The sequence below is a fragment of the Somniosus microcephalus genome, chromosome 10 (genome assembly GCF_052327205.1).
Source record: "Somniosus microcephalus isolate GS21.2 chromosome 10, FLI_Smic_1.0, whole genome shotgun sequence".
NCBI classification, from domain to species: Eukaryota; Metazoa; Chordata; class Chondrichthyes; order Squaliformes; family Somniosidae; genus Somniosus; species Somniosus microcephalus.
In genome coordinates, this window is record NC_140996.1 from 104,791,388 (window position 1) to 104,813,021 (window position 21,634).

At 43.9% G+C, this 21,634-nt stretch overlaps 1 protein-coding gene across 2 annotated transcripts in view; it reads left to right on the plus strand.

Moving 5' to 3' along the window:
* Positions 1 to 21,634, plus strand: part of tdrd3 (tudor domain containing 3) — a 113,355-nt gene that overhangs the window by 59,628 nt on the left and 32,093 nt on the right. For both annotated transcript variants that reach the window (XM_085998660.1, XM_085998661.1), the window contains exon 10: positions 932 to 1,060. In XM_085998660.1, coding sequence (XP_085854786.1) covers positions 932 to 1,060 — 129 coding nt within the window. The remainder of the gene's footprint in view (positions 1 to 931; positions 1,061 to 21,634) is intronic.

Here is a 21,634-nt window from a genome sequence, read left to right on the forward strand (position 1 = left end):
TTACAGTCAATAAAGTACTTATGAAGTGTAGTCACTGTTGTAATGTGGGAAACGTGACAGCCAATTTGTGTACAGCAGGCTTCCACAAACTGCAATATGATAATGACTTTTTTAGTCATGTCAATTGAGAGATAAATATTGGCTAAGACATGGGGGATAACTCCCCTGCTCCTCTTCGAAATAGTGCCATAGGATCTTTTACATCCACCGGAGAGGGCAGACGGGGCCTTAGTTTAACATCTCATCCGAAAGACGGCACCTCCGACAATGCCGCACTCCCTGAGTACCGTATTGGAGTGTCCGCCTAGATTTTTGTGCTCAAGTCTCGAGTGGGATGAGAGCATTTGAACCCACAACCTTCTGACTCAGAGGCGATGTTGCTGCCCAATGAGTCACACTGACAAAGCCAGAATTGGAGGAACACAGGAATCTCGGAGGGTTGCAGGACTGGAGGAGTTTGGAGCAAGGCCATGGAGGGATTTGCAAACAAGGATGAGAATTTTAAAACTGAGGTGTTGGTGTACCGGGAGCCAGCGAGCGCAGGGGTGTTGGGTGAACAGGACTTGGTGTGAGTTAGGATACAGGCAGCATAGTTTCGTATGAGCTCAATTTATGGAGGGTGCAAGGTCGAAGGCCAGCTCTGAGAGCATTTGCATAGTTGAGCCTAGAGGTAATAAAGGTGTGGATGAGGGCTAGTTACTTGAGACTTGTATTGCACTACTGCACCAGGCAGTTGCATTTAGCCACTGAGCCATTAAAGAAGCCAGTTTTTTTGTGAAAGGTTCTAGCAGTTTTGCGATAACAGTAAATGATTGTTGTTAAAGCATATGACTGTTTTATATGACTTATAAATGTATTCAGGCTTAATGTAGTGTTCACTTAAGATGTTTGTTTTTGATTGAAATACTTTCTTTTGTTTGATTCTCATTAGGAAAGGGAAGAGGTAGAGGCAAATCAAGACCCGAAGATGATGATGATGATTTACTAAGTGCCAGACCATCTGCTCCCAGCACATTGTTTGACTTCTTAGAATCAAAGATGAGTTCCTTGAGTGTTGAAGGTAGGTTTATTTTTGGAGCATGGGGGAGGACGAAGAATGTTTAAATGGAGATAGCGTTTGAACTCGTGCAGTTGAAGATTCTTTCAAAATAATAGCTAGTTTATGTTGATGACGAGAATCAAAGGATATGTAAACTTGTGGAGTGTATCCAGTCATACTTCATGAAATTGTTTCCTTGACGAATAATGGCCTGGAATTTGCTGCAACGGCAATATTGATGACTTAACGTCATAAGTTAGACGATTGTGTTTCCTGATCCTCCAGTGATGTAAGTGATTTATATTAGATTCAGTCTTTGATACTCCGAGTAGAGGGAGCCTTGTTCCAAAGTATAAATGCTTATTTCAGTCATAAAATAAACTACAAGACAAGAGCTAAAGAAGTTAAAATACAAAGGTTAACGGTGAATAAGACATTGAAATACAATCTGTTAGCATCACAAGGCTCCGCGGTGATCAGACTCGGATTGTCTTGCCGTGAGCGCGTCTCGTTCTGCTCAAAGAACTTTTTAATAATCTAGGCTTTACGTCTTCCTTGTGTATACTAAAAAGGTCTCCCATCAATCGTGGTCTTTGTCTTAACCGAACAGTGACCCTTTCTACTACCTCATCCGAGATAACACAGTACCTGACTCTCCAGGCTTCCCCTAAAACCATCCTACAAACCTAAGACAAGAAGGATGGATAGGTACCTTCTTACTTGGAATGCTCCAAGGGGAGGTTTGACGAGACGAGGTTTCAATCTTTAGCTGCCTAATTGTTAATAAAATATTTATATAGAAACCCTTACTCTAAAATGGAAGCCTGCAAATGTACTTCTCTTACAAGTGGCAAATTTATGCAAAAATTTTCTTTAGAAATGTTTAGAATACGCAGCAGCAAGGATAGCAGTGAGTCATAAATGGCAAGACCAATGTCTGATACATGTCCAAGGTGGCGGGACTGGACACAGAACGGGACAACTGGACACTGAACAGAACAACAGTTTATTTAATGTTTCCACAAAAGTCAAAATCCATTGGCCTAGAAATTCACCATATAGCCCCGTTTGGGGCGCCAGCCTCGCCAGGGCGCTAAAAGTAGCGCCCCAGAAGCAGTTGTGGCTGCCCGCCAGAAATTCAGTTTGCGCGCCCCAGAGGGAAGCGCGGCGCTACTGGAGGCGCCCTGCATCCCTCTTGGGGCGCTGCAGCTGAATATCGCTGCGCAACGTGCCGCAGCGCCACACGCTGCGACATGGCGCGCTGCGGTACTGTAGGCCTTCCTCCCCTCCTTAAAGGGGAGGGGCCTTGTGCAGCACGATCGAGGATCGCGAGTGCTGGCAAAAGAGCCCGGCACCGAGGAGAAGTGCCGGGCTCTTGGAACACAGTCGGCACTCCGCGGGGGGGCGGCTCAGGAGGCTGGGGACGGCAGCGCGGAGAGGTGCTGGCAGGCGGCCAGCAAAAAAAATGGCCGCCCCGCACCTCCTTTTAATTAGCGCCTCTACCGCCGCAGGTAGGCCCCCCTGAACCGGTCGCAAATAGCGCCCGGCGTTAAAGCAGGGAGCGCATCTAAATATCGCGATCAGGGTGTTAGCGGGGCGCTGCGCACACTGATGATGTCATCGGTAGCGGCGCAGCGCTAACGGCTAGCGCTGCCATTCGCGTCCCACTGAATTTAGCGGGAGGCGTGGCCGGTGTTTTCCGACCCACTTAGCGCCATCTTAAGGCGCTAGCGGGTGGCGCAGCCCACTGAATTTCTAGGCCATTATCTTTAACTGTTCTTACATAAATATTTGGAGTTTAAAATTATACCTTTTTGAGTTGGTTATTTAGTTAAGTAAGTGTTTTGACAGCCAGGCATTCTCCCTGACCAATATTGATATATACATTAATATTTATTGAGCTTGTGCGTTAACCATGGATGGCAACTGGCAATGAAATATTGCTAGGGATCGCACACATTTCAGTTGACAACCCTATACATATGGGTCCTGATTGATATATTGAGAAAATGCAGCCCTGTGTTTGTTTTTAGGATTCCTTTAACGTCTGACAATATTAAGCGTTCAGTTTATTATAAAATGCAGATGTTCCTCAGTATGTAGTGATAGAGCTGTTGTGAGTCTATGCCTGCTGAAATTTATAAGATACCGATATGTTAAATAGTTAACTTTTGATTGCCATTGATTTTGCGAGACAGAGTTATTATAATTTTTCGGCAAGGCTATCTGTGGAGCAGTGTAGAAGTCCCAGGTAATTATGGGGTGGCATAAATAATGGCATAATTCTCTCGCTATAATTTCCAGTAATTTCTACACGATAATGGGCTCGAAATTGCTGGAAAAATAATGGCGAGTTCTTGGAGCATGCCATTATTTGTCTGTTTATAAAAAATAAAAAAAACCCCCAGCAATTTGTGATGAGTTAGAGCTACGCCATGAGTTGCGAATCGCCACAAACTACTCCGCCCTTAGCCTCGCAAAAATGGAAGCTTGCTGTCAAGCTCCCCATTGACATTCATTGAGTGTTGAGAATTTGCTGGATTTGCGCCGTAAATGCAAATTAATCTCACCGCAGCCATTTAGGGCTGGTAATTCATGTTGCAATGACCCCGTCAAAGGCGTGATATATGGTCCTCCCCTCGACATACACAAAAGAGAGGACTGGCAAGATTGAAAGTTAACCAAAGGAACTTTTATTTGGTGCAAGTTGTGAAGAAGTGTGTCTGCAAAACACTGTTGATTTAGCTTCTACTGCTTTGTACCAGGAACCTTTTTTATGCGGCACCGACGGGACCGGCATGGTGCCGGTTTATCAAAAATTCCGGATTACAGAGAGTTATAGTTAAAAGGTACGAGAGGCTCCGTACACAACAACAAATCCAGGCTTCCCTGTTGCTTAGCAACAGCTGCAGGAACCCTGGCCACAGACGAAGCGTCCCTGTTGCTTAGCAACAAGTGCAGAAACCCCCGATTACACAGCCACAGATCCAGGAACGGCCACTAATATGAAGAAAAACTTAACTGAACCTACTCCTGAATTTTGCCGGTTAACCGAGATTTCCGGATGTTTGGGTGCTGCTAAATCGAGAGTTTCCTGTAAAAAGGATTTTAAAAGATTTTTTAATTTTTTACTTTTTAAAGTTAATTTTAGGTCATTTGAAAAATTACAGGTCACTCACCTCCGTGCCACACCTTAACTGAGGTGAGGGCATTTGTTTTCATCTATTTATAGTACCATGTAATTGGTCTGTTTGATGGACCATTGGATCCGACGTTTACGAGCTACCAGATGCCCCGTTATAAATTCGCATTTCCACCAATTTCTGGCACAAAAATATTAGCTGAAGGGTGAGGAAAAAAGCAAATTCACGCCACTCACCGCAAGATGTGCCGCTCCAGCAATTTCTGGGCTTATAATGGGTAATAATTCACAGGAAGTCATCCCAGTCTTCTCTCATGATCAACGTTCCCGTTTAGCTGCATGGCCATGTGTCCGCGCAGCGCTCTGCAGGTCCCGTGCATCCGGCTCCATGGCATGCTAATGTTAACAATTGCGCATGAGCAGTAATTTGAATGGGCCGTGCACCCAAATAACATTATGGGGAACATTGCTCATGTTCGGAGCAGTGTTGACAGTTTAAAGGCTTTTTCTCTGCTTTATTTAAGTATCTTTGTTTTGCCAAATTCAGTGCCGTTCATTTACAAGCCAGAATTAGTTCCATAGATGTTTTTTTGAATGATTCATTCATTTTTGAAACTTGCTTGGCTCCCAAACCCATTTTGTTCTCATTGGTGCTAGCTGTCGTGCAATTAAATTGGTTAACTTCAATTAACTTAATGTCAGTTTCAACATCCTTCTCAATGAATGATGCATGAAACTGCTGTATAGCGTACCACTGTGAAATGTCAAGCCTAGAATAAGTTAAGCAAAAAGGGTACAATGCGACTCTCATTCACAGGAAGGCTGTGCAATTCCTGATGTGCATTAAATCCTCTAGGTGGAGAGATTTTCAATTCAGAATTCCACAGGGAATTGGATCTCCTCTCCTGATGGAGGGGAGGGGATTGGGGGGGGTGGTGGTGGTGTGTGGGGGTGGAACCATCTGAACTAAGACATTCTGTTTAATGGCCTGGTTATTGAAATCGGCCGATGGGGCCCTTGCCTGTAGTGATTGATAGTTTGATTAGTTCTCATAGGGCATTGATTATTAGAATTTCTAGTGCCAAATGGGAAAGGTTTGTGCTTTGTTCCAAGTCACCTAGTCCTAACTCTAGCCTGGATGTTCTGGAGCACTAATATTTTCTTGGCATTGGTTTCTGGCTCAGTTCACATTTTTGTTGTGGCTGTTTCAGTCTTTCATGATTTGGACTGTTAAGGGACTGGTTGGTGTCCAATATTGTGCAAGCATTTTGGAAATTGTGCTCCGGTAGCTCCCAATTAAAAGCTTAATTTAACAAGGAGCATAAAAAGTTGTTCTATGCACTGTTGGAATCTTTTTGAAGATGTGAACTTTAGTTTCTTAACTGGAAAAAGGCACTATTGTTTATTTTTAGCTCATAGTTACCTAAACTGCAAGCTCTTAGAGCAGATTTATTTTATTTGGTCTTGTATCAGGATGGCCCATAGGGCACACCCAATTTTTTTCCTGATGTCATTGAGTCAAGAATTTGTCCCTTTTTTCTTCTGTCACAAAAATCAGACTTGTGATCAGACAGAGTTCAGAAATGTGACTTCCAGCTTGTTGCTATGCTTATATGGAAAATTTTGGAAATCTCAAGATAATCATTTTCTCTGGTTAGAAGGCCTAAGGCAAAGTGGGGATCAAGCAGCGGACAGTTAAATGGATAGCTGGACTCATTCTGCACTCCTCCCAGCCGGCAGGGGAAAAAACCCTAGAGTTAGATTAAAGGTAATTTCATGGCTTCTTCCTGGTATCTGTCACATTCCAAAAGCATCTATGAGTTGGCAAAAGCCTTCCTGTGTGGTAAAACGCAAGTTTCCAGCATCTTGAAATGTAAACGTGAGCTTCTTAATGCATACGAGTCCTACTGCTAGAATGCGTCCCTACTGCAGATCTGACCTGTCCACAGTGAATACCATGGTGTGGGAGTAGTTTCAGTGTGCTCTGTCACAATCCATCCCCATTGCCCGTCCACTCCAATATAAAGCCCTTTTGTATGTCCAGTCTGTCGCTAGCTATCACCACGTTCAAGGCCTCCAATGGGTGGCTGGAGTCATTCCACAAGCGTCGCTCCATCGCATTCCAAGTCATCTCGGGCGAGTGTGCCAGCAACGAGCCCAATGTCAGTGACTGGAAGCAATGCCTTGCATCCATGGCCAAGTCATATGAGCCAAGGGACATTTATAATGTGGATGAGACCGACATCTTCATGAGCAGTGTAAAGGGGGCAAAAATTCCAAGTAGTGGAGCACAGCTGCCCTCTGCTGCAATGTTGTGGGGGAGTTCACCAAGCCTCTGATCATGAGCTGTGCTGCTAAACCCAGGTGTTTTTGTAACCTGGACTTACTCGCCCTTCCAGTCATCTGGGAGCATAATAAGAAGGCTTGGATGACCAGTGTGATCTTCTCTTCCTGGGTTAAGGACTTCAACACTTATATGTGCCGCCAAAAACTTAAGGTCATTCGGTTTTATGGACAATGCATCCTCTCACCATGCTATTCACTGACTTTCCAACAGAAAGCTAGCACCCTTCCCGCCCAAAACCACCTCTATTCTTCAACCCCTCGACCAAGCCATAATCAAAATCGTCAAAACGTACACCTTGGAATGTAGGAAATTCCACAGAAGTATTTTCAGTTATTTGCCTCCCACAAGGGCTTGCAACTCATTGTTTAACCACATTAATGTGGCTGAATTGGATGCAACTGACTGCGGCGTAGAGTCAAAAGCCCATAGTGTCCATACATCAATTACTGACTCTCGTTAAATGACTCTTGAACCTTGAATGTAATGTACAGTGTATGTTATTTGTATGTGAATAAAAATAGTATTTAATTGCTTTATTTGCATTAATTTATTAGTACAGTACTGTATTTACTGAGTAAAAGTTATCAATTAGTTAAGTACCATTTGAGCAAGTCTATCGGGGCATCTTCGTACAACCGAGCTTAAACTACTGTATATGTAAATATTGAAAATAAGGGGACCTGTAAAATGAACGTTACTTAAAGGGTTGACGGTGGATAGGCAATGGCAAACATTTAAAGATCGCATGGATGAACTACAGAATTTGTTCATCCCCGTTTGGCATAAAAATAAAACAAAAAAGGTGACTCAGCCGTGGCTAACGAGGGAAATTAGGGATAGCATAAGATCCAAGGAGAGGACATAAAAATTGGCCAGAAAAAGCAGCAAACCTGAGGATTGGGAGCAGTTTAGCATTTAGCAAAAGAGGACAAAGGGATTAATTAAGGGGGGGAATAGAGTATGAGAGTAAGCTTGCAGGGAACATAAAAACTGACTGTAAAAGCTTCTATAGATATGTGAAGAGAAAAAGATTGGTGAAGTCAAGCGTAGGTCCCTTGCAGTTAGAATCAGGGGAATTTATAATCACAGAATCACAGAAACCCCACAGTGCAGATAGAGGCCATTTCGGCCCATCGAGCCTGCACCGACACATATCCCACCCGATCCCCGTAACCCCTACACCAACACATATCCTACCCTATCCCCGTAACCCCACGTATTTAATCCCCCTAACACTAAGGGTCAATTTTATCATAGCCAATCAACCTAACCTGCACATCTTTGGACTGTGGGAGGAAACCGGAGCACCCGGAGGAAACCCACGCAAACACGGGGAGAATGTGCAAACTCCACACAGACAGTCACCCGAGGCCGGATTCGAACCCGGGTCCCTGGCGCTGTGAGGCAACAGTGCTAACCACTATGCCACCGTGCTGCCAATGGGCAACAAAGAAATGGCAGACCAATTAAATACATACTTTGGTTCTGTCTTCACAAAGGAGGACACAAATAACCTCCCAGAGATGTCTGGGAACTTAGGGTCTAATGAGAGGGAGGAACTGAATGAAATCAGTATTTGTAGGGAAATGGTGTTAGGGAAATTGACGGGATTGAAGGCCGATAAGTCCCCAGGGCCTGATAATCTACATCCTAGGGTACTTAAGGAAGTGGCCCTAGAAATAGTAGATGCATTGCTGGTCATCTTCCAAAATTCTATAGACTCTGGCACAGTTCCCATAGATTGGAGGGTAGCTAATGTAACCCCACTATTCAAAAAAGGTGGTAGAGAGAAAATGGGGAATTATAGACCGGTAAGCCTGACATCGGCAGTGGGGAAAATGCTAGAGTCCATTATAAAAGATGTAATAGCAGAGCACTTGGAAAACAGTGACCGGATCGGACAAAGTCAACATGGATTTACAAAATTTAAATCGTGCTTGACTAATCGACTGGAATCTTTTGAGGATGTAACTGGTAGAATAGATAAGGGAGAACCAGTGGATGTGGTGTATTTGGACTTTCAGAAGGCTTTCGATAAGGTCCCGCATAAGAGATTAGCGTGCAAAGTTAAAGCCGTGGGATTGGGGGTAAGGTACTGACTTGGATAGAGAACTGGTTGGCAGACAGGAAGCCAAGAGTTGGAATAAACGGGTCTTTTTCCGAGTGGCAGGCAGTGACTAGTGGGGTACTTCAGGGATCGGTGCTCGGAGCCCAGCTATTCACAATATATATTACTGATCTGGACGAGGGAACTAGATGTAATATCTCCAAGTTTGCAGACGACACAAAGCTGGGTGGGCATGTGTGCTGTAAGGAGGATGCCGAGAAACTGCAGTATGATTTGGACAGGGTGGGTGATTGGGCAGATGCAATATAACGTGGATAAATCTGAGGTTATCCACTTTGGTGGCAAAAACAGGAAGGCAGATTATTATCTGAATGGCAATAGATTGGGAGAAGGGGAAGTGCAACGAGACCTGGGTGTCCTTGTGCACCAGTCGCTGAAGGTAAGCATGCAGGTGCAGCAGGCGGTTAAGGCAAATGGTATGTTGGCCTTCATAGCGAGAGGATTCGAGTACAGGAGCAAGGATGTCTTGCTGCAGTTGTACAGGGCCTTGGTGAGACCACACCTTGAGTATTGTGTGCAGTTTTGGTCGCCTTATCTGAGGAAGGATGTTCTTGCCGCGGAAGGAGTGCAGTGAATATTCACCAGACTGATACCTGGGATGGCAGGAATGACGTATGAGGAGAGATTGGGTCGATTGGGCTTATACTCGCTGGAGTTTAGAAGAATGAGAGGGGATCTCATTGAAACTTATAAAATTTTAACAGGACTAGATAGGCTAGATGCAGGAAGGATGTTCCCGATGGCGGGGGAGTCCAGAACCAGGGGTCACAGTCTAAGGATAAGGGGTAAGCCATTTAGGACAGAGATGAGGAGGAATTTCTTCACCCAGTGAGTGGTGAACCTGTGGAATTCTCTACCACAGAAGGCAGTAGAGGCCAATTCATTAAATATATTCAAGAAGGAGTTGGATATATTTCTTGAGGCTAAAGGGATATGGAGAGAAAGCAAGGACAGGGTACTGAATTTGGATGATCAGCCATGATCTCATGAAATGGCGGAGCAGGCTCGAGGGGCCGAATGGCCTACTCCTGCTCCTATCTTCTATGTTTCTATGAGGACACTTGATGCAAGTCCCCTAGGTGTCTCTCATTTACAGGTTTCACTGCTTTCAAGTGTGAGGAGGATACTTTAAATGAAGTAGGAAAGTTACCTGGCGTGTAGGATTGTCTTCATCTTCCACACCTCAATATTGCACCAAGCCATCCCTGTAAGCTACAGGTTTTTGTGAACGGGGGAAGGTGGTTAGGAATCTGGCCAGTTAATTTGGTTTAGTCAAAATGAACTGCTGCTATGTCATATCTTGAGGCTTTATGGTATATCAGCGTTAGTAGACCATATAGGATGAGACCTGTCTGCAATCTTGTGCTATTTTCATCAACATGCACAGTACATGGTTTCCATATAATCAAGTGATCTTGGATTTGTACTTGGTATTTCAAGGATGCATAATACTTTAAGAACGAAGAGGTGGGGAATCTATCTTTGTCTGATGCTGACAGTTCTACACCTAGTGTTGAAAAGTTCCAAGCTGGCCAGAAGATATAGGTTCTCTGCTAACCCGTGCCAGTCGACTGCAGCACCTGCATAACAAGTAGCAGGTAACATTCATGCCACAATGTCCCAAAGTGATTTACAGCTAAGTATCACCACTGTTGTAATGTAGGGAAATGTGGCATCCAAATAGCGGACAGCAAGGTCTCACAAACAGCAGTGATATGTGACCAGATAATCTGTTTTAGTGATGTTGATTGAGGGATAAATGTTGGCCAGGAGGCCTGAAGAACTACCCTCTCTCAGAATAATGCCATGACATCTTTTTACATCCACATGAGATCACAGATGGGTCCTCTGTTTAAAATCTTAGCTGAAATATGGCACCTCTGCTGGTGCAACACACTCTGTGCTATGCTGCAGTGTCAGCTTAGATTATGTGCTCAAGCCTCTGGAATGGGGCTTGAACCCAGGACCTTCTGGGCGAGAGTGCTACCACTGAGCCAAACCTCGCACTTGGCTTTAATTGTTGCTTGTCCATGTCCTGGAATTTCCTTTCTAAGGCCATTGTGGGAGCACCGACAAATGGTTCAAGGAGAAGCCAAACCAGCACTGTCTTTGGGCATCTAGGGATGGGCAATATATGCAGCCTTCGCAGTGTCGTCCACACAAGAACAATCTTTTTTAAAAATGGAGCAACAGTTATATCCCCCTCTTCACTTTGAGGTCCAAAATGGGACAAAGGAAGACTTCCCTATTGCACGATCCTGCTAAACAAATCAATGTTCAAACGCACAGAAACGACTGGATGGCTTTCTCTTTTACAATATTTGTTGTGGACAATGGCTTTGAGTGTTCAGGAGAGACTTAAGAGCTGAATTTTCTTATTGGGGCATAAATTGGTGTGGGAGATGTAACTCCGGTCTTCAAAATAATGAGTGACGCACATTATGTAATGTATAATTGAGTACTGAGCTGGAGAAAAGGGTTTATAATTAACAAGCTTCAGGTAGGAAGATTGGATGGGTCTGAGGACAGATGAACGTTCTCAAGCTTTGCTTGATTAGCTTTGGGTTCAGGGAATATTTAAGTGCAACTGTAAATTGAGACATTAGAAGGTGGGGTAGAGTTCATAACAGGGCAGATTTGTGTGCGGATGGAGTGATTTAATGCATCAAATGGCCTTTTCTTGTTTCACACTTTCTTATGGCACCATGTGCAAATAATGGCAATGTTTTCATACAACTTGTCATTGCTGTGTATTGACAGATTTTTCTATTTGCTTATGCATACTTTTTCATTAATACAGTGCCCATTTGGAAAAATAGAAGCCTTTTGTCAAAGTACTTTGGCTGAGATGGATACATATTGGGCCGGAATTTGCTGTAGCAGGGCATCTTGCAGCATGCCCAGTTAGTTGGACTTTTTCCTGCACCCTTTAGCTCAAAATAAGTTGCTGGAAATGCGAGCTTGGAAAGGGTGAGCAAACCAGGGCATCTTGGACCTTAGCGAACGACAGGACCACCGCTGTATCTCTTTAACCAATGCGATTTAAGGATTGAGAAATAAACAGGAAGGACTGCGAAGGAGGGTAAATTAGAATCGATGAATTAAATGTTAAATCAGGTACAGAGAAATAGAGAGGAAAAGAAAGATTTGATTGAGAAAAAAAGAGACAAAGGAAGGGTACGATTAAAAATGAAAAAGTAGACATTTTAAAATCTCAAACAATTCAGTATCTTATGGAATGAGACTCCACTCTTTCAATTGTTCACTTTCTGGGCCAAAGAGGTTGATTGCTAGTCATTAACAATTATCATTTAATTAAAAGGGTACTTGCTATTAATCAACCTGCTCTTGTTGACCTCAGGACAAAACATGAGTAGCTAACATCCTTGAAGGGACAACATCTAACTGTTATGAAAAATTTATGATCTCAGTATAACTTGGTCAGTTATTTATCATTTCCAAATTTGTAGTAGTTAACAGAAATTATCATTTTTGAAGTTTTCATATGGTAACCCATGTATTTAATTGCCAGTTTATTAGTGGATAGAGCTGAAACATGGCATCAGTCTTCAGGTTTGGGACAAGGGTTAACTTGAAGTAAAGGATTAAGCCCAAAATATTAAGGATGTTTTCAAAATGTTTAAAAGGTCTTGAGTGCAGTAACACTGCTTTTAAAAATCATGTTTTAAAATCTGTGGTCACTAGTGTGTAAAGAAAGACCTAGATATTGGTTAGGACCAGCCTGTGATTGCTGTGCTGAAATGGGTAGGCCCAAGGCCCACCTGATATCGGGTCTCAGTTACATCAGACTGGTGAGTTCTGAACATCCCCCATGCTGCTCACTGGTGAAGACCATCTGAATTTCAGGCCATTGTGTCGCCAGCAGTGGTCCTTGGGTAGGTCTTGTGACAACGTGGAAGTGGCCAGAAGTGGGGAGTGATTGGGAGAGGGGTCAAAGGATCGATGGGGGTGGGGGGCAGCAAGTATTGGCTGGCAGCAACCTGCGATTTTAATGTGAAGCTGAAGGAGCACTTTTGCACCTCCCAGCTCCACATTCGGGTAAGTATATATATATTTTTTAAACTTGCCTTTTTGGTGGTGCCTCCAGTGGTCCCTTTAAGGACTGCTGGTTAGACCTGGTGCATCTGACCCAGCACCAGCTACGTTCAGGGCAACTAATTTGGTAAAGGGTGCATCAAACAGGCGTTAGGCCCTTTACCTATGCAAATAAGGGGCTTAACATCAGTATCGGGCACGGGCCCTGGACGTCTGTTTTGATTCCTCTACCATTATGATGGGTGGTGCACTTCCAGCTCAGAATGCGTGCGGTCATGCCGCCCACCACATTGGACTTTTTGATGTCATTGAATTTCTAGGCTGGTGTTTAAAATGTAAACCTGTATTTAAAAATGTTTAATTCTCATTTTGTCTAAGTTCTTATAATCTCTGCTAAAATGAGCTACAAATCTAGTTTCTTGGTCACCAACCTTTCACATGCAGCAATGACTGTCATTTGTTCTTTGCTTTCTCAATGTGGAGGATGGCTGATTTACATTTAGCATCTTCCAGCTTATTGGCTCAGATAATTTAAATAATAGCAAAAACAAAATACCACAGATGCTGAAAATCTGAAATAAAACAAAATATTGGAAACACTCCAGGTCGGGCAACATTGGTGGAGAGAGAAACCCAGGGTTAGCGTTTCAGGTCAACACCTTTCATAAGAACTCGAAGCTCAAGTACTGTTTGGCACAAATTCTCATTGGCCATCGGATTTTCCAATGCATTGCATGTTGAACTTCCCAGTATCATTTACTGTGAATCATCCCTGTAAGTGTAATATTGTTGAATGGGAAACAAAACATTTGGCTTAGTTTTTTTGGATGTCTGATGCAGCAACTTGGGCTGACAATTTAAATGCTTGTGGAAAACTGAACAAACTGCTCATTACATTAATTGCAACTGCGTTTCACACACAGTTGTCTTGATTTCAATTTTTAATACTAGTAAGCAGTATGAAAGGTAATAGCAGCAATATGAGATTGGCATTGATGGCAGTAAAAGAATGAATGAACAAAACTTGCATTTATATAGCACTTTCATGAACTCTGGACGTCCCAAAGTGCTTCACAGCGAACCACTTCACTCTTGAAGTGTAGTTACTGTTGCATTGTAGGGAAACGTGGCATCCAAATTGCGCATAGCAAGGTCCCACAAACAACAGCGAGATAAATGACCAGATAATCTGTTTTCGTGATGTTGGTTGAAGGACACCCGTTGGCCAGAACACACAGAACTAGGCTCTCCTTGTAATAATGCCGTGGCATCTTTTATATCAGAACATATAATTTAATGGGTCGTATTTTGCGACCCTTACGGGTGCATACGAGGTGCACCATGCCCGTAGGGGCCACGCAAGTTCTGGGTTTAGGCATGCGACGCGCATGCACTGAAACCCGGCACTTGCGATCTGTCAAGAATCTTCTTGACAGATCCTCCGCATCACCAGGAAAAGGGCCTCTGCAGGTGGAGAGTTGCGCTATTTGCCCAACTTCCACCCGCTGAAAGGCCGTGGAATTCTTACGCCTGGTAAAAACAGGTGTAAGGTCTGCTTTTACCAGCATAAGAGTTTTTAAGAGAAATAAAACTTTATCACTCACTTATACATTAAAAACCCTGTCCAATAAGGTAAGTTTATATTTAGCCCTGTTAAAACATACATTTTTTTCAAAAAATTTAATTTTTATTTAAAATATTTAATTAAATGTCATTTTAATTAATTTTATATATGTAATTAAAAATTATTTCTTGTGTTCGTGCATTTTTTAAGTCATATCCATTCATACTTATGGGGATTTGGTATGTGCGGAACTGTCATAAGTATGAATGGGGATTCCCTTCTTTCATTGGTTGGGCTGCCCATGAGATACGTGGGTCTCTACGCATTTCTAACAGGAGAGGCCCACGATCGCAAGCCTCCGTATCTGCTGGACCACCAGGTAAATGCGTAGATTTTTTGATGATCGGAAGCCTCCGATCGCAAATTCTGGTCCAATGTAACAGATGTGAAAATCATAGCAACCTTTTTTGAGCAGCAGCCGAGAATAAACTGACATTTGTTGTGTAAATCGCACAGTTTTCATTAGGTTTAACGACCTCGACTGCCAGGACCCGCGGCTTTGGGTTCAACCAAAGTTTTTGTTTTTGGGGCAGTAGTTTATTTTATGAAATTAACCAGTCAACTGGTGGACTTAATACACTAAAATTTGATTTGACAGGCTTGCTAGATTAGTTCAAGGCATTTACTTTTCAGTTGAATAATAAAACCGTGCACATAACTTTAATACAACATACACTTTGATCTGTGTGCTCAAGTAATAGTACGATTTGTAGTTTGACTGAGCTTTCAATGAAATAGAAGCATGACTCAATTAATCCATCTTAATTGCATATGATTAGGCTCTCTCGGAAACATTAAAACCATATGTTTTGTTCCTTTTTAAGTGTACTATTTGGGGAAATGATTGCTGTTTGTATGGTCAGCTGCTAGAAATGCTTTATTCTGGGCTGGCCAACAAGTGTCTCCTGAGCTCTTTTGTGAATGAAATTAGTTTAAAGGCTTTCAAGCCATAAATTAAGAAATATGATCAGACAAATCAGTTTCGCAGCATGACCGCATGCGAACCAGGTTCGGGTTTCATTCTACGGCATGAGCGCTGCTGTGACAATTGAGGGCAGTAGCATTGCATCCACCCAGAAAATGAAGCTGGCAGTACAGGTAGACTATCCTTTATCCGAAAACCTCGGGACCAGCCGTGTTTCGGTTTTTGGAAAATTTCGGATTTCGGAAGGTGGGTCGGCGGGGATCCGCGGGGGTGTCGGCGGGGGTCCGCGGTGGGGGGGCCCGCCGGGGTCGGGGTCGGCGGGGGTCCGCGGGGGGGGGGGGGTCCGCAGTCGTGGCTTGTCCGTCGCTGCTTGCCTGGAATGCAATGAAGTTCCGCATTTCCACCAACAGGTCGTCGTGCTCGGTCGGAACAGGGGCCGGCACCGCCGCGGGCTCAGAGCTCTCGTTGCTTTCGAGCCTTTGGAAGAGAGTCAGGTGGTTCCGCCGGGGGGTCGTGCACACGACTTATGCTGACCCTCTGCTCAGCGTAAGTCGGCAGGGGGTCGGGGTCCGCGGGGGGGTCGGCGGGGGTCGGGGTCGGTGGGGGTCCGCGGGGGGTCGTGCGCGCGACTTACGCTGACCCTCTGCTCAGCGTAAGTCGTGCGCCACTCTGGTCATGTCGTGCGCATGACTTACGCTGACCGAAAAAACCTTCGGTTTTTAGAGGGTTTCGGTTTTCGGAAGTTCGGATAAAGGGTAGTCTACCTGTATAAGGGAATAATGCATTAATTATCTCCAGGAATATGTGCATTTTCCAGAAAGGTAGGCACTGTTGACCACCAAGCTCTTCCAGCCATTGGTAAGCAGAGGTTGGGACCTCCTCCTTACGCCAGAGGCATCAGATGACCTGTAGCAAGGTTTTCTCGGTGACCGTGATTGAGCTGACAACAAACAAAACTGCTCAGGGAGATTATCTGAATCTAATAGTTTAAGGGTTAGGAACAGGAACAGGAGTAGGACATTCAGCCCCTCAAGCCTGTTCCGCCATTCAGTTAGATCATGGATGACAATCTTAATTCCATTTTACCCGCCTTGGTTCCATAATCCCTAATCCCCTAATACTCTTGTCTAACACTAAACTATCAATCGCAGTTTTGACATTTTCTATTGATCTAATCTCGGCAGCTTTTTGGGGGATAGAGTTCAAGATTTCCACTACCCTTTCTGTGAGAAGTGCTTCCTGACATCACCTCTGAACGACCTAGCTCTAATTTTAAGGTTATGCCCCCTTGTTCTGGACTCCTTCCCCCCTCTCCACCAGAGGAAATAGTTTCTCTTTATCTACCCTATCAACTCCTTTGATAATCTTAAACACCTCAATTAGATAACCCCTTAATCTTCTGTATTCAAGGGAATGAAAGCTGAGTCTCTGCAACCTGTCAATTTAACCCTTTTAGCTCCAGTATCATACTTGTGAATCTGCTCTGCACCCCCTCCAAGGCCAATGTATCCTTCCTGAGGTGTGGTGCCCAGAACTGAATGCAGTACCAGATGGGGTCGAACCAGAGCTCTGTACCGCTGTAAAGTAACTTCCACTCTTTGTATTCCAGCCCTTTTACGATAAAGGCCAGCATTCCATTAGTGTTTTTATTTTTTTTGTACCTGTCCATGAACCTTTAGGGATTTCTGTACTTGGACCCCTAAATCTCTCTCTTCATCCAGTTCCTAGCTTCTCACCATTTAGAAAACATTCTGATCTATCTTACTTGGGCCCAAAGTAGACAACCTCACATTTTCCTACATTGAACTCCATCTGCCACAGTTTAGCCCACGCACTTAATGTCACTTTGAAACTTTCTGCTCCCATCTACACTAATTACTATGCCACCTAACTTCATGTTGTCGGCCAACTTAGATATATGGCTCTCTATTGCTTCATCCAAATCATTTATAAATATAGTGAAAAGCTGAGGCTCCATAGGTTCCTTGGGATACACCATTATTCACAGCCTGCCAATTTGAGTACATACCCATTATCCCTACTATCTGTCTCTTGCCTCCTAACTAATTCCCTATCCAAGCCAATAGGATGCCTTCAATTCTATGTGCTCTCATTTTTGTTGAAGTCTTTTATGTGGAACCTTGCTGAATGCCTTCTGGCAGTCCATATAAATAACATCCATCGACACTCCCTTATCTACCGAGTTTGTTACCTCCTCAAAAAATTCAACGGGATTGTTAGACATGACCTAGCCTTTACAAATCCATGCTGGCTCTCTCTGATCAGCTCAGAGAGCATATCAGGTTAACGTTACATTAATAAGAAGCAACTGGCATTTGTCTTTTATATTCATGTTTGTTCTGGTGTCATTGTGTCAGCTGAATGCATTTTTAAATGTTTGTTCGATCCAGGGAGACTTGCCATTTTTCTGTACCTGCTGGTATTTCAAGGACTAAATCTACTGTACCAAGATTCTCAGATGTTTACTTTCTACAGTAATTCATCAATCTCAATTTAAATTTCCAGTTGGATTATGAAAAGAGATAGTATAGCTTTAAATTGGTGGTTTACCTATTTTACTTTTATCGAAAATATATTCCTAGTTTAGTCTGAAGCTTTTTGGTTTCTAAAGGTTTATTATTTTTGCATGTTTTTAGATTTATTTGCTTGAAGTCCTTTGATAGACAATTCTGATCCTAGATCCCACTGGCTTCTATTTTTTATTTTTAACGCATTGATTTCCCATTTAGTGTATTAGTAGCTTAGACGTGCAGGACTATTTGAGCTAAATATTGTGGCATGCACGTGCAATTTGTCTTTTAAATATTTTTAGTAGTAATCTTATTAGAGGATGTTACTTGAGATGTGATAAAGTGAGAGGAGGAATTATATGGTTCTTGAAAATAATTTTTTTGGTGCATTGATATCCTAAAAACCCTTTGGTCTGTTTTCCATGGTTGATGTTTGCATTGCCTCTATTTATTGAGGGAAGCATCTCTATCCAATAAATGCTTTGTTCTTTGCACTTTTCAGTCCACTTCTTTTCCAAGTTTCATAAATTTTGGTTGGGTATCAAGTCTTCTTTGGCCCTCACCTCAGCTCTGACTTTGTCTCATAGAAACATAGAAGATAGGAGCAGGAGTAGGCCATTCGGCCCTTCAAGCCTGCTCCGCCATTCAGTGAGATCATGGCTGATCATCCAAATTCAGTACCCTGTCCCTGCCTTCTCCCCATATCCCTTGATCCCTTTAGCCTTAAGAAATATATCCAACTCCTTCTTGAATATATTTAATGAACTGGCCTCCATCGCCCTCTGTGGCAGAGAATTCCACAGGTTCACCACTCTCTGGGTGAAGAAATTCCTCCTCATTTCAGTCCTAAATGGCTTATGGCTTACCCCTTATCCTTAGACTATGACCCCTGGTTCTGGACTCCCTGGCCATCAGAAACATCCTTCCTGTATCTAGTCTGTCCAGGCCTGACAGAATTTTATAGGTTTTGATGAGATCCCCTCTCAATCTTCTAAACTCCAGTGCGTATAAGCCCAATCGACACAATCTCTCCTCATACGTCATTCCTGCCATCCCAGGTATCAGGCTGGTGAATCTTCGCTGCACTCCTTCCATGGCAAGAACATCCTTCCTCAGGTAAGGCGACCAAAACTGCACACTATTCAAGGTGCGGTCTCGCCAAGGCCCTGTACAACTGTAGCAAGACATCCTTGTTCCTGTACTCGAACCCTCTTGCTACGAAGGCCAACATACCATTTGCCGCCTTAACCTAACCGCCTGCTGCACCTGCATGCTTACCTTCAGTGACTGGTGCACAAGAACACCGAGGTCTCTTTGCACTTCCCCTTCTCCCAATCTGTTGCCATTCAAATAATCTGCCTTCCTGTTTTTGTCACCAAAGTGGATAACCTCACATTTATCCACATTATAGTGCATTTGCCATGTTTCTGCCCAATCCCCCAACCTGTCCAAATCGTACTGGAGTTTCACGACATCCTCCTCACCGCATACCCTCCCACCCAGCTTTGTGTCGTCTGCAAATTTGGAGATATTACATCCAATTCCCTCGTCCAGATCATTAATATATATATCCAACTCCTTGAATATATTTAATGAACTGGCCTCCACTGCCTTCTGTGGTAGAGAGTTCCACAGGTTCACCACTCTGGGTGAAGAAATTCCTCCTCATTTCTGTCCTAAATGGCCTACCCTTTATCCTTAGACTGTGTCCCCTGGTTCTAGACTCCCCGACCATCGGGAACATCATTCCTGCATCTAGTCTGTCCAGCCCTGTCAGAATTTTATAAGTTTCAATGAGATCCCCTCTCATTCTTCTAAACTCCAGCGAGTACAAGCCCAATCGACCCAGTCTTTCCTCATACGTCTCGTGTGAGATTTGTCACAGCTAGTTCAAGAGGTTAATAAAATAAACAAAACGATGCATGTTCTTAACTATGATGGTGATGGCAGAGACATAAAAATATTTTAAAGGATTGGAATTCCCTACTTTTGCATTTCTGGAAATCAGTAGGGAAGAAAGCAGAATACAAGCTTACATATTCTACCAAAATTGCAGCCTTTACTACTGCCATTCTATTAAAATTTGGGTTGGACAAAATTTGTTTATGGTTGGCTGCTTAAATACAATAAGTGAGCCCTTTGCTGTTTGGTGTTCAGGGTGGGAAAATAGTGATTCTTCTGCTGATTTTGAACACTATAGGCTGACACAGATGTCAAAAGCTTGTCTTGGGGAGTCACACTTGGCTAATGCGCAGCACATCTGGATTAATCTATACCACTGAATAGAGTAGCTGCAAGTGCACAATCCATTGCTCCGAGGATCTTGCTCGGCTGTGTTAGTCCGGGTTCCCTCCGAAGCTGCAGCAACAACTTCGAGATGCTCTGACAGGAAAAGGCTGTTTGCCAAGCAAGTGGGGGGATTGCTGAAAGGTGATACTGCATTTGGCTCCAAAGTGCTGGGCTTCTTATCAGGTTTCTGCCAGCTCATTCTGCTGTCCCAGGCAGGCACAGTATCTGGAGCCTTCTGTGGCATTGGAAATAGTTCCGTAATCTTGACCCACCATTGAACATGTCATTCTAGGCTAGAACCAAGCCCAAAGGTTCTCAATGTAGAAACAGTTCACCAACCTGGGAGTGAATTTTCACTTGATGGCTATAAACACCTGCAAGCATGAGTCAAGTGGGAGATATCTCAAATGATGCATGGTTCCTGGAGTAACCTGTGCATTTGTTGGACTCTCTTGCTGCAATTTTGTGGTGTTGTGTGGTCAGACCATCTGGAGAATTTGTGGTAAGTGCCTGCACTGCCAGTGGAGATGGACATTTCTTTGTCTTCTGAGGCAATTGAGTAAGTCATCTATATCAGGAGAGAAACATTGTCACACATCGGGCTTTTTGCACCATTTTCCAGAGGATTTGGAAAAGAATTGCATTGGAATGTTTGCTTTTAAAGCAGTCTGTGTAAGGGAGTAGCATCTGGCCAGGGTCGACAGTAAGACGCAGTCAACCAATTGGTAGTTTACCCGCACAAGTGGGAAAACCACACTGATATTGTCCACAAAATATTCTGGGTCTGGGATAACCTGCTTGACCAACTAGAATCACTGAACAACCAAGAACTCCTAGTTCTGCCCTTGCAAGGAGGACAAGTCAGCATGGGGACTTGATGGCCTTGGAAATAAATGTATCTGAGTTAGTTAATAGTCTATTAAATAGAGGCATGGCAGGGCAGCTCAGTCCTATGGAATGCACGTCCTGTGCCATGTGGGAAATCCAGGATGTTTCCTGTGTCCTGGACAACCACGTGTGCAGGAGGTGTCGTCAGCTGGAGGAGCTCGAGCTCCGGGTTTCGGAGCTTGAGCACAGCTGGTGTCACTGCGGTGCATCCGCAAGGCTGAGAGCTTTGTGGATAGCACGTTTCAGGAGGTGGTCACCCCACAGATAAGGAATGTGCAGGCAGACAGGAAATGGGTGACCGCCAGACAGATAAGCTAGTGCGGGAGTCCTGAGTGCATTTCGCTCTCCAACCAGTATTCGATTCTGAATACTGGTGAGGGCGATGGTTCCTCTGGGGAAGTACAGCCAGAGTCAAATCTGCAGTACCACAGGTGGCTCAGCTGTAGAGGGGGTAAGGAAGAAGAGTAGGAGAACAATAGTGGTAGGGGATTCAGTAGTTAGGGGAGCAGACAGACGTTTCTGTGGCTGCAGACGGGACTCCAGGATGGTTTGTTGCCTCCTTGGTGCCAGGGTCAAGGATATAACTGAGTGGCTGCAGAACAACCTGAGGGGGGACGGTGAACAGCCAGAGGTTGCGGTCCATATTGGTACCAACGACATCGGTA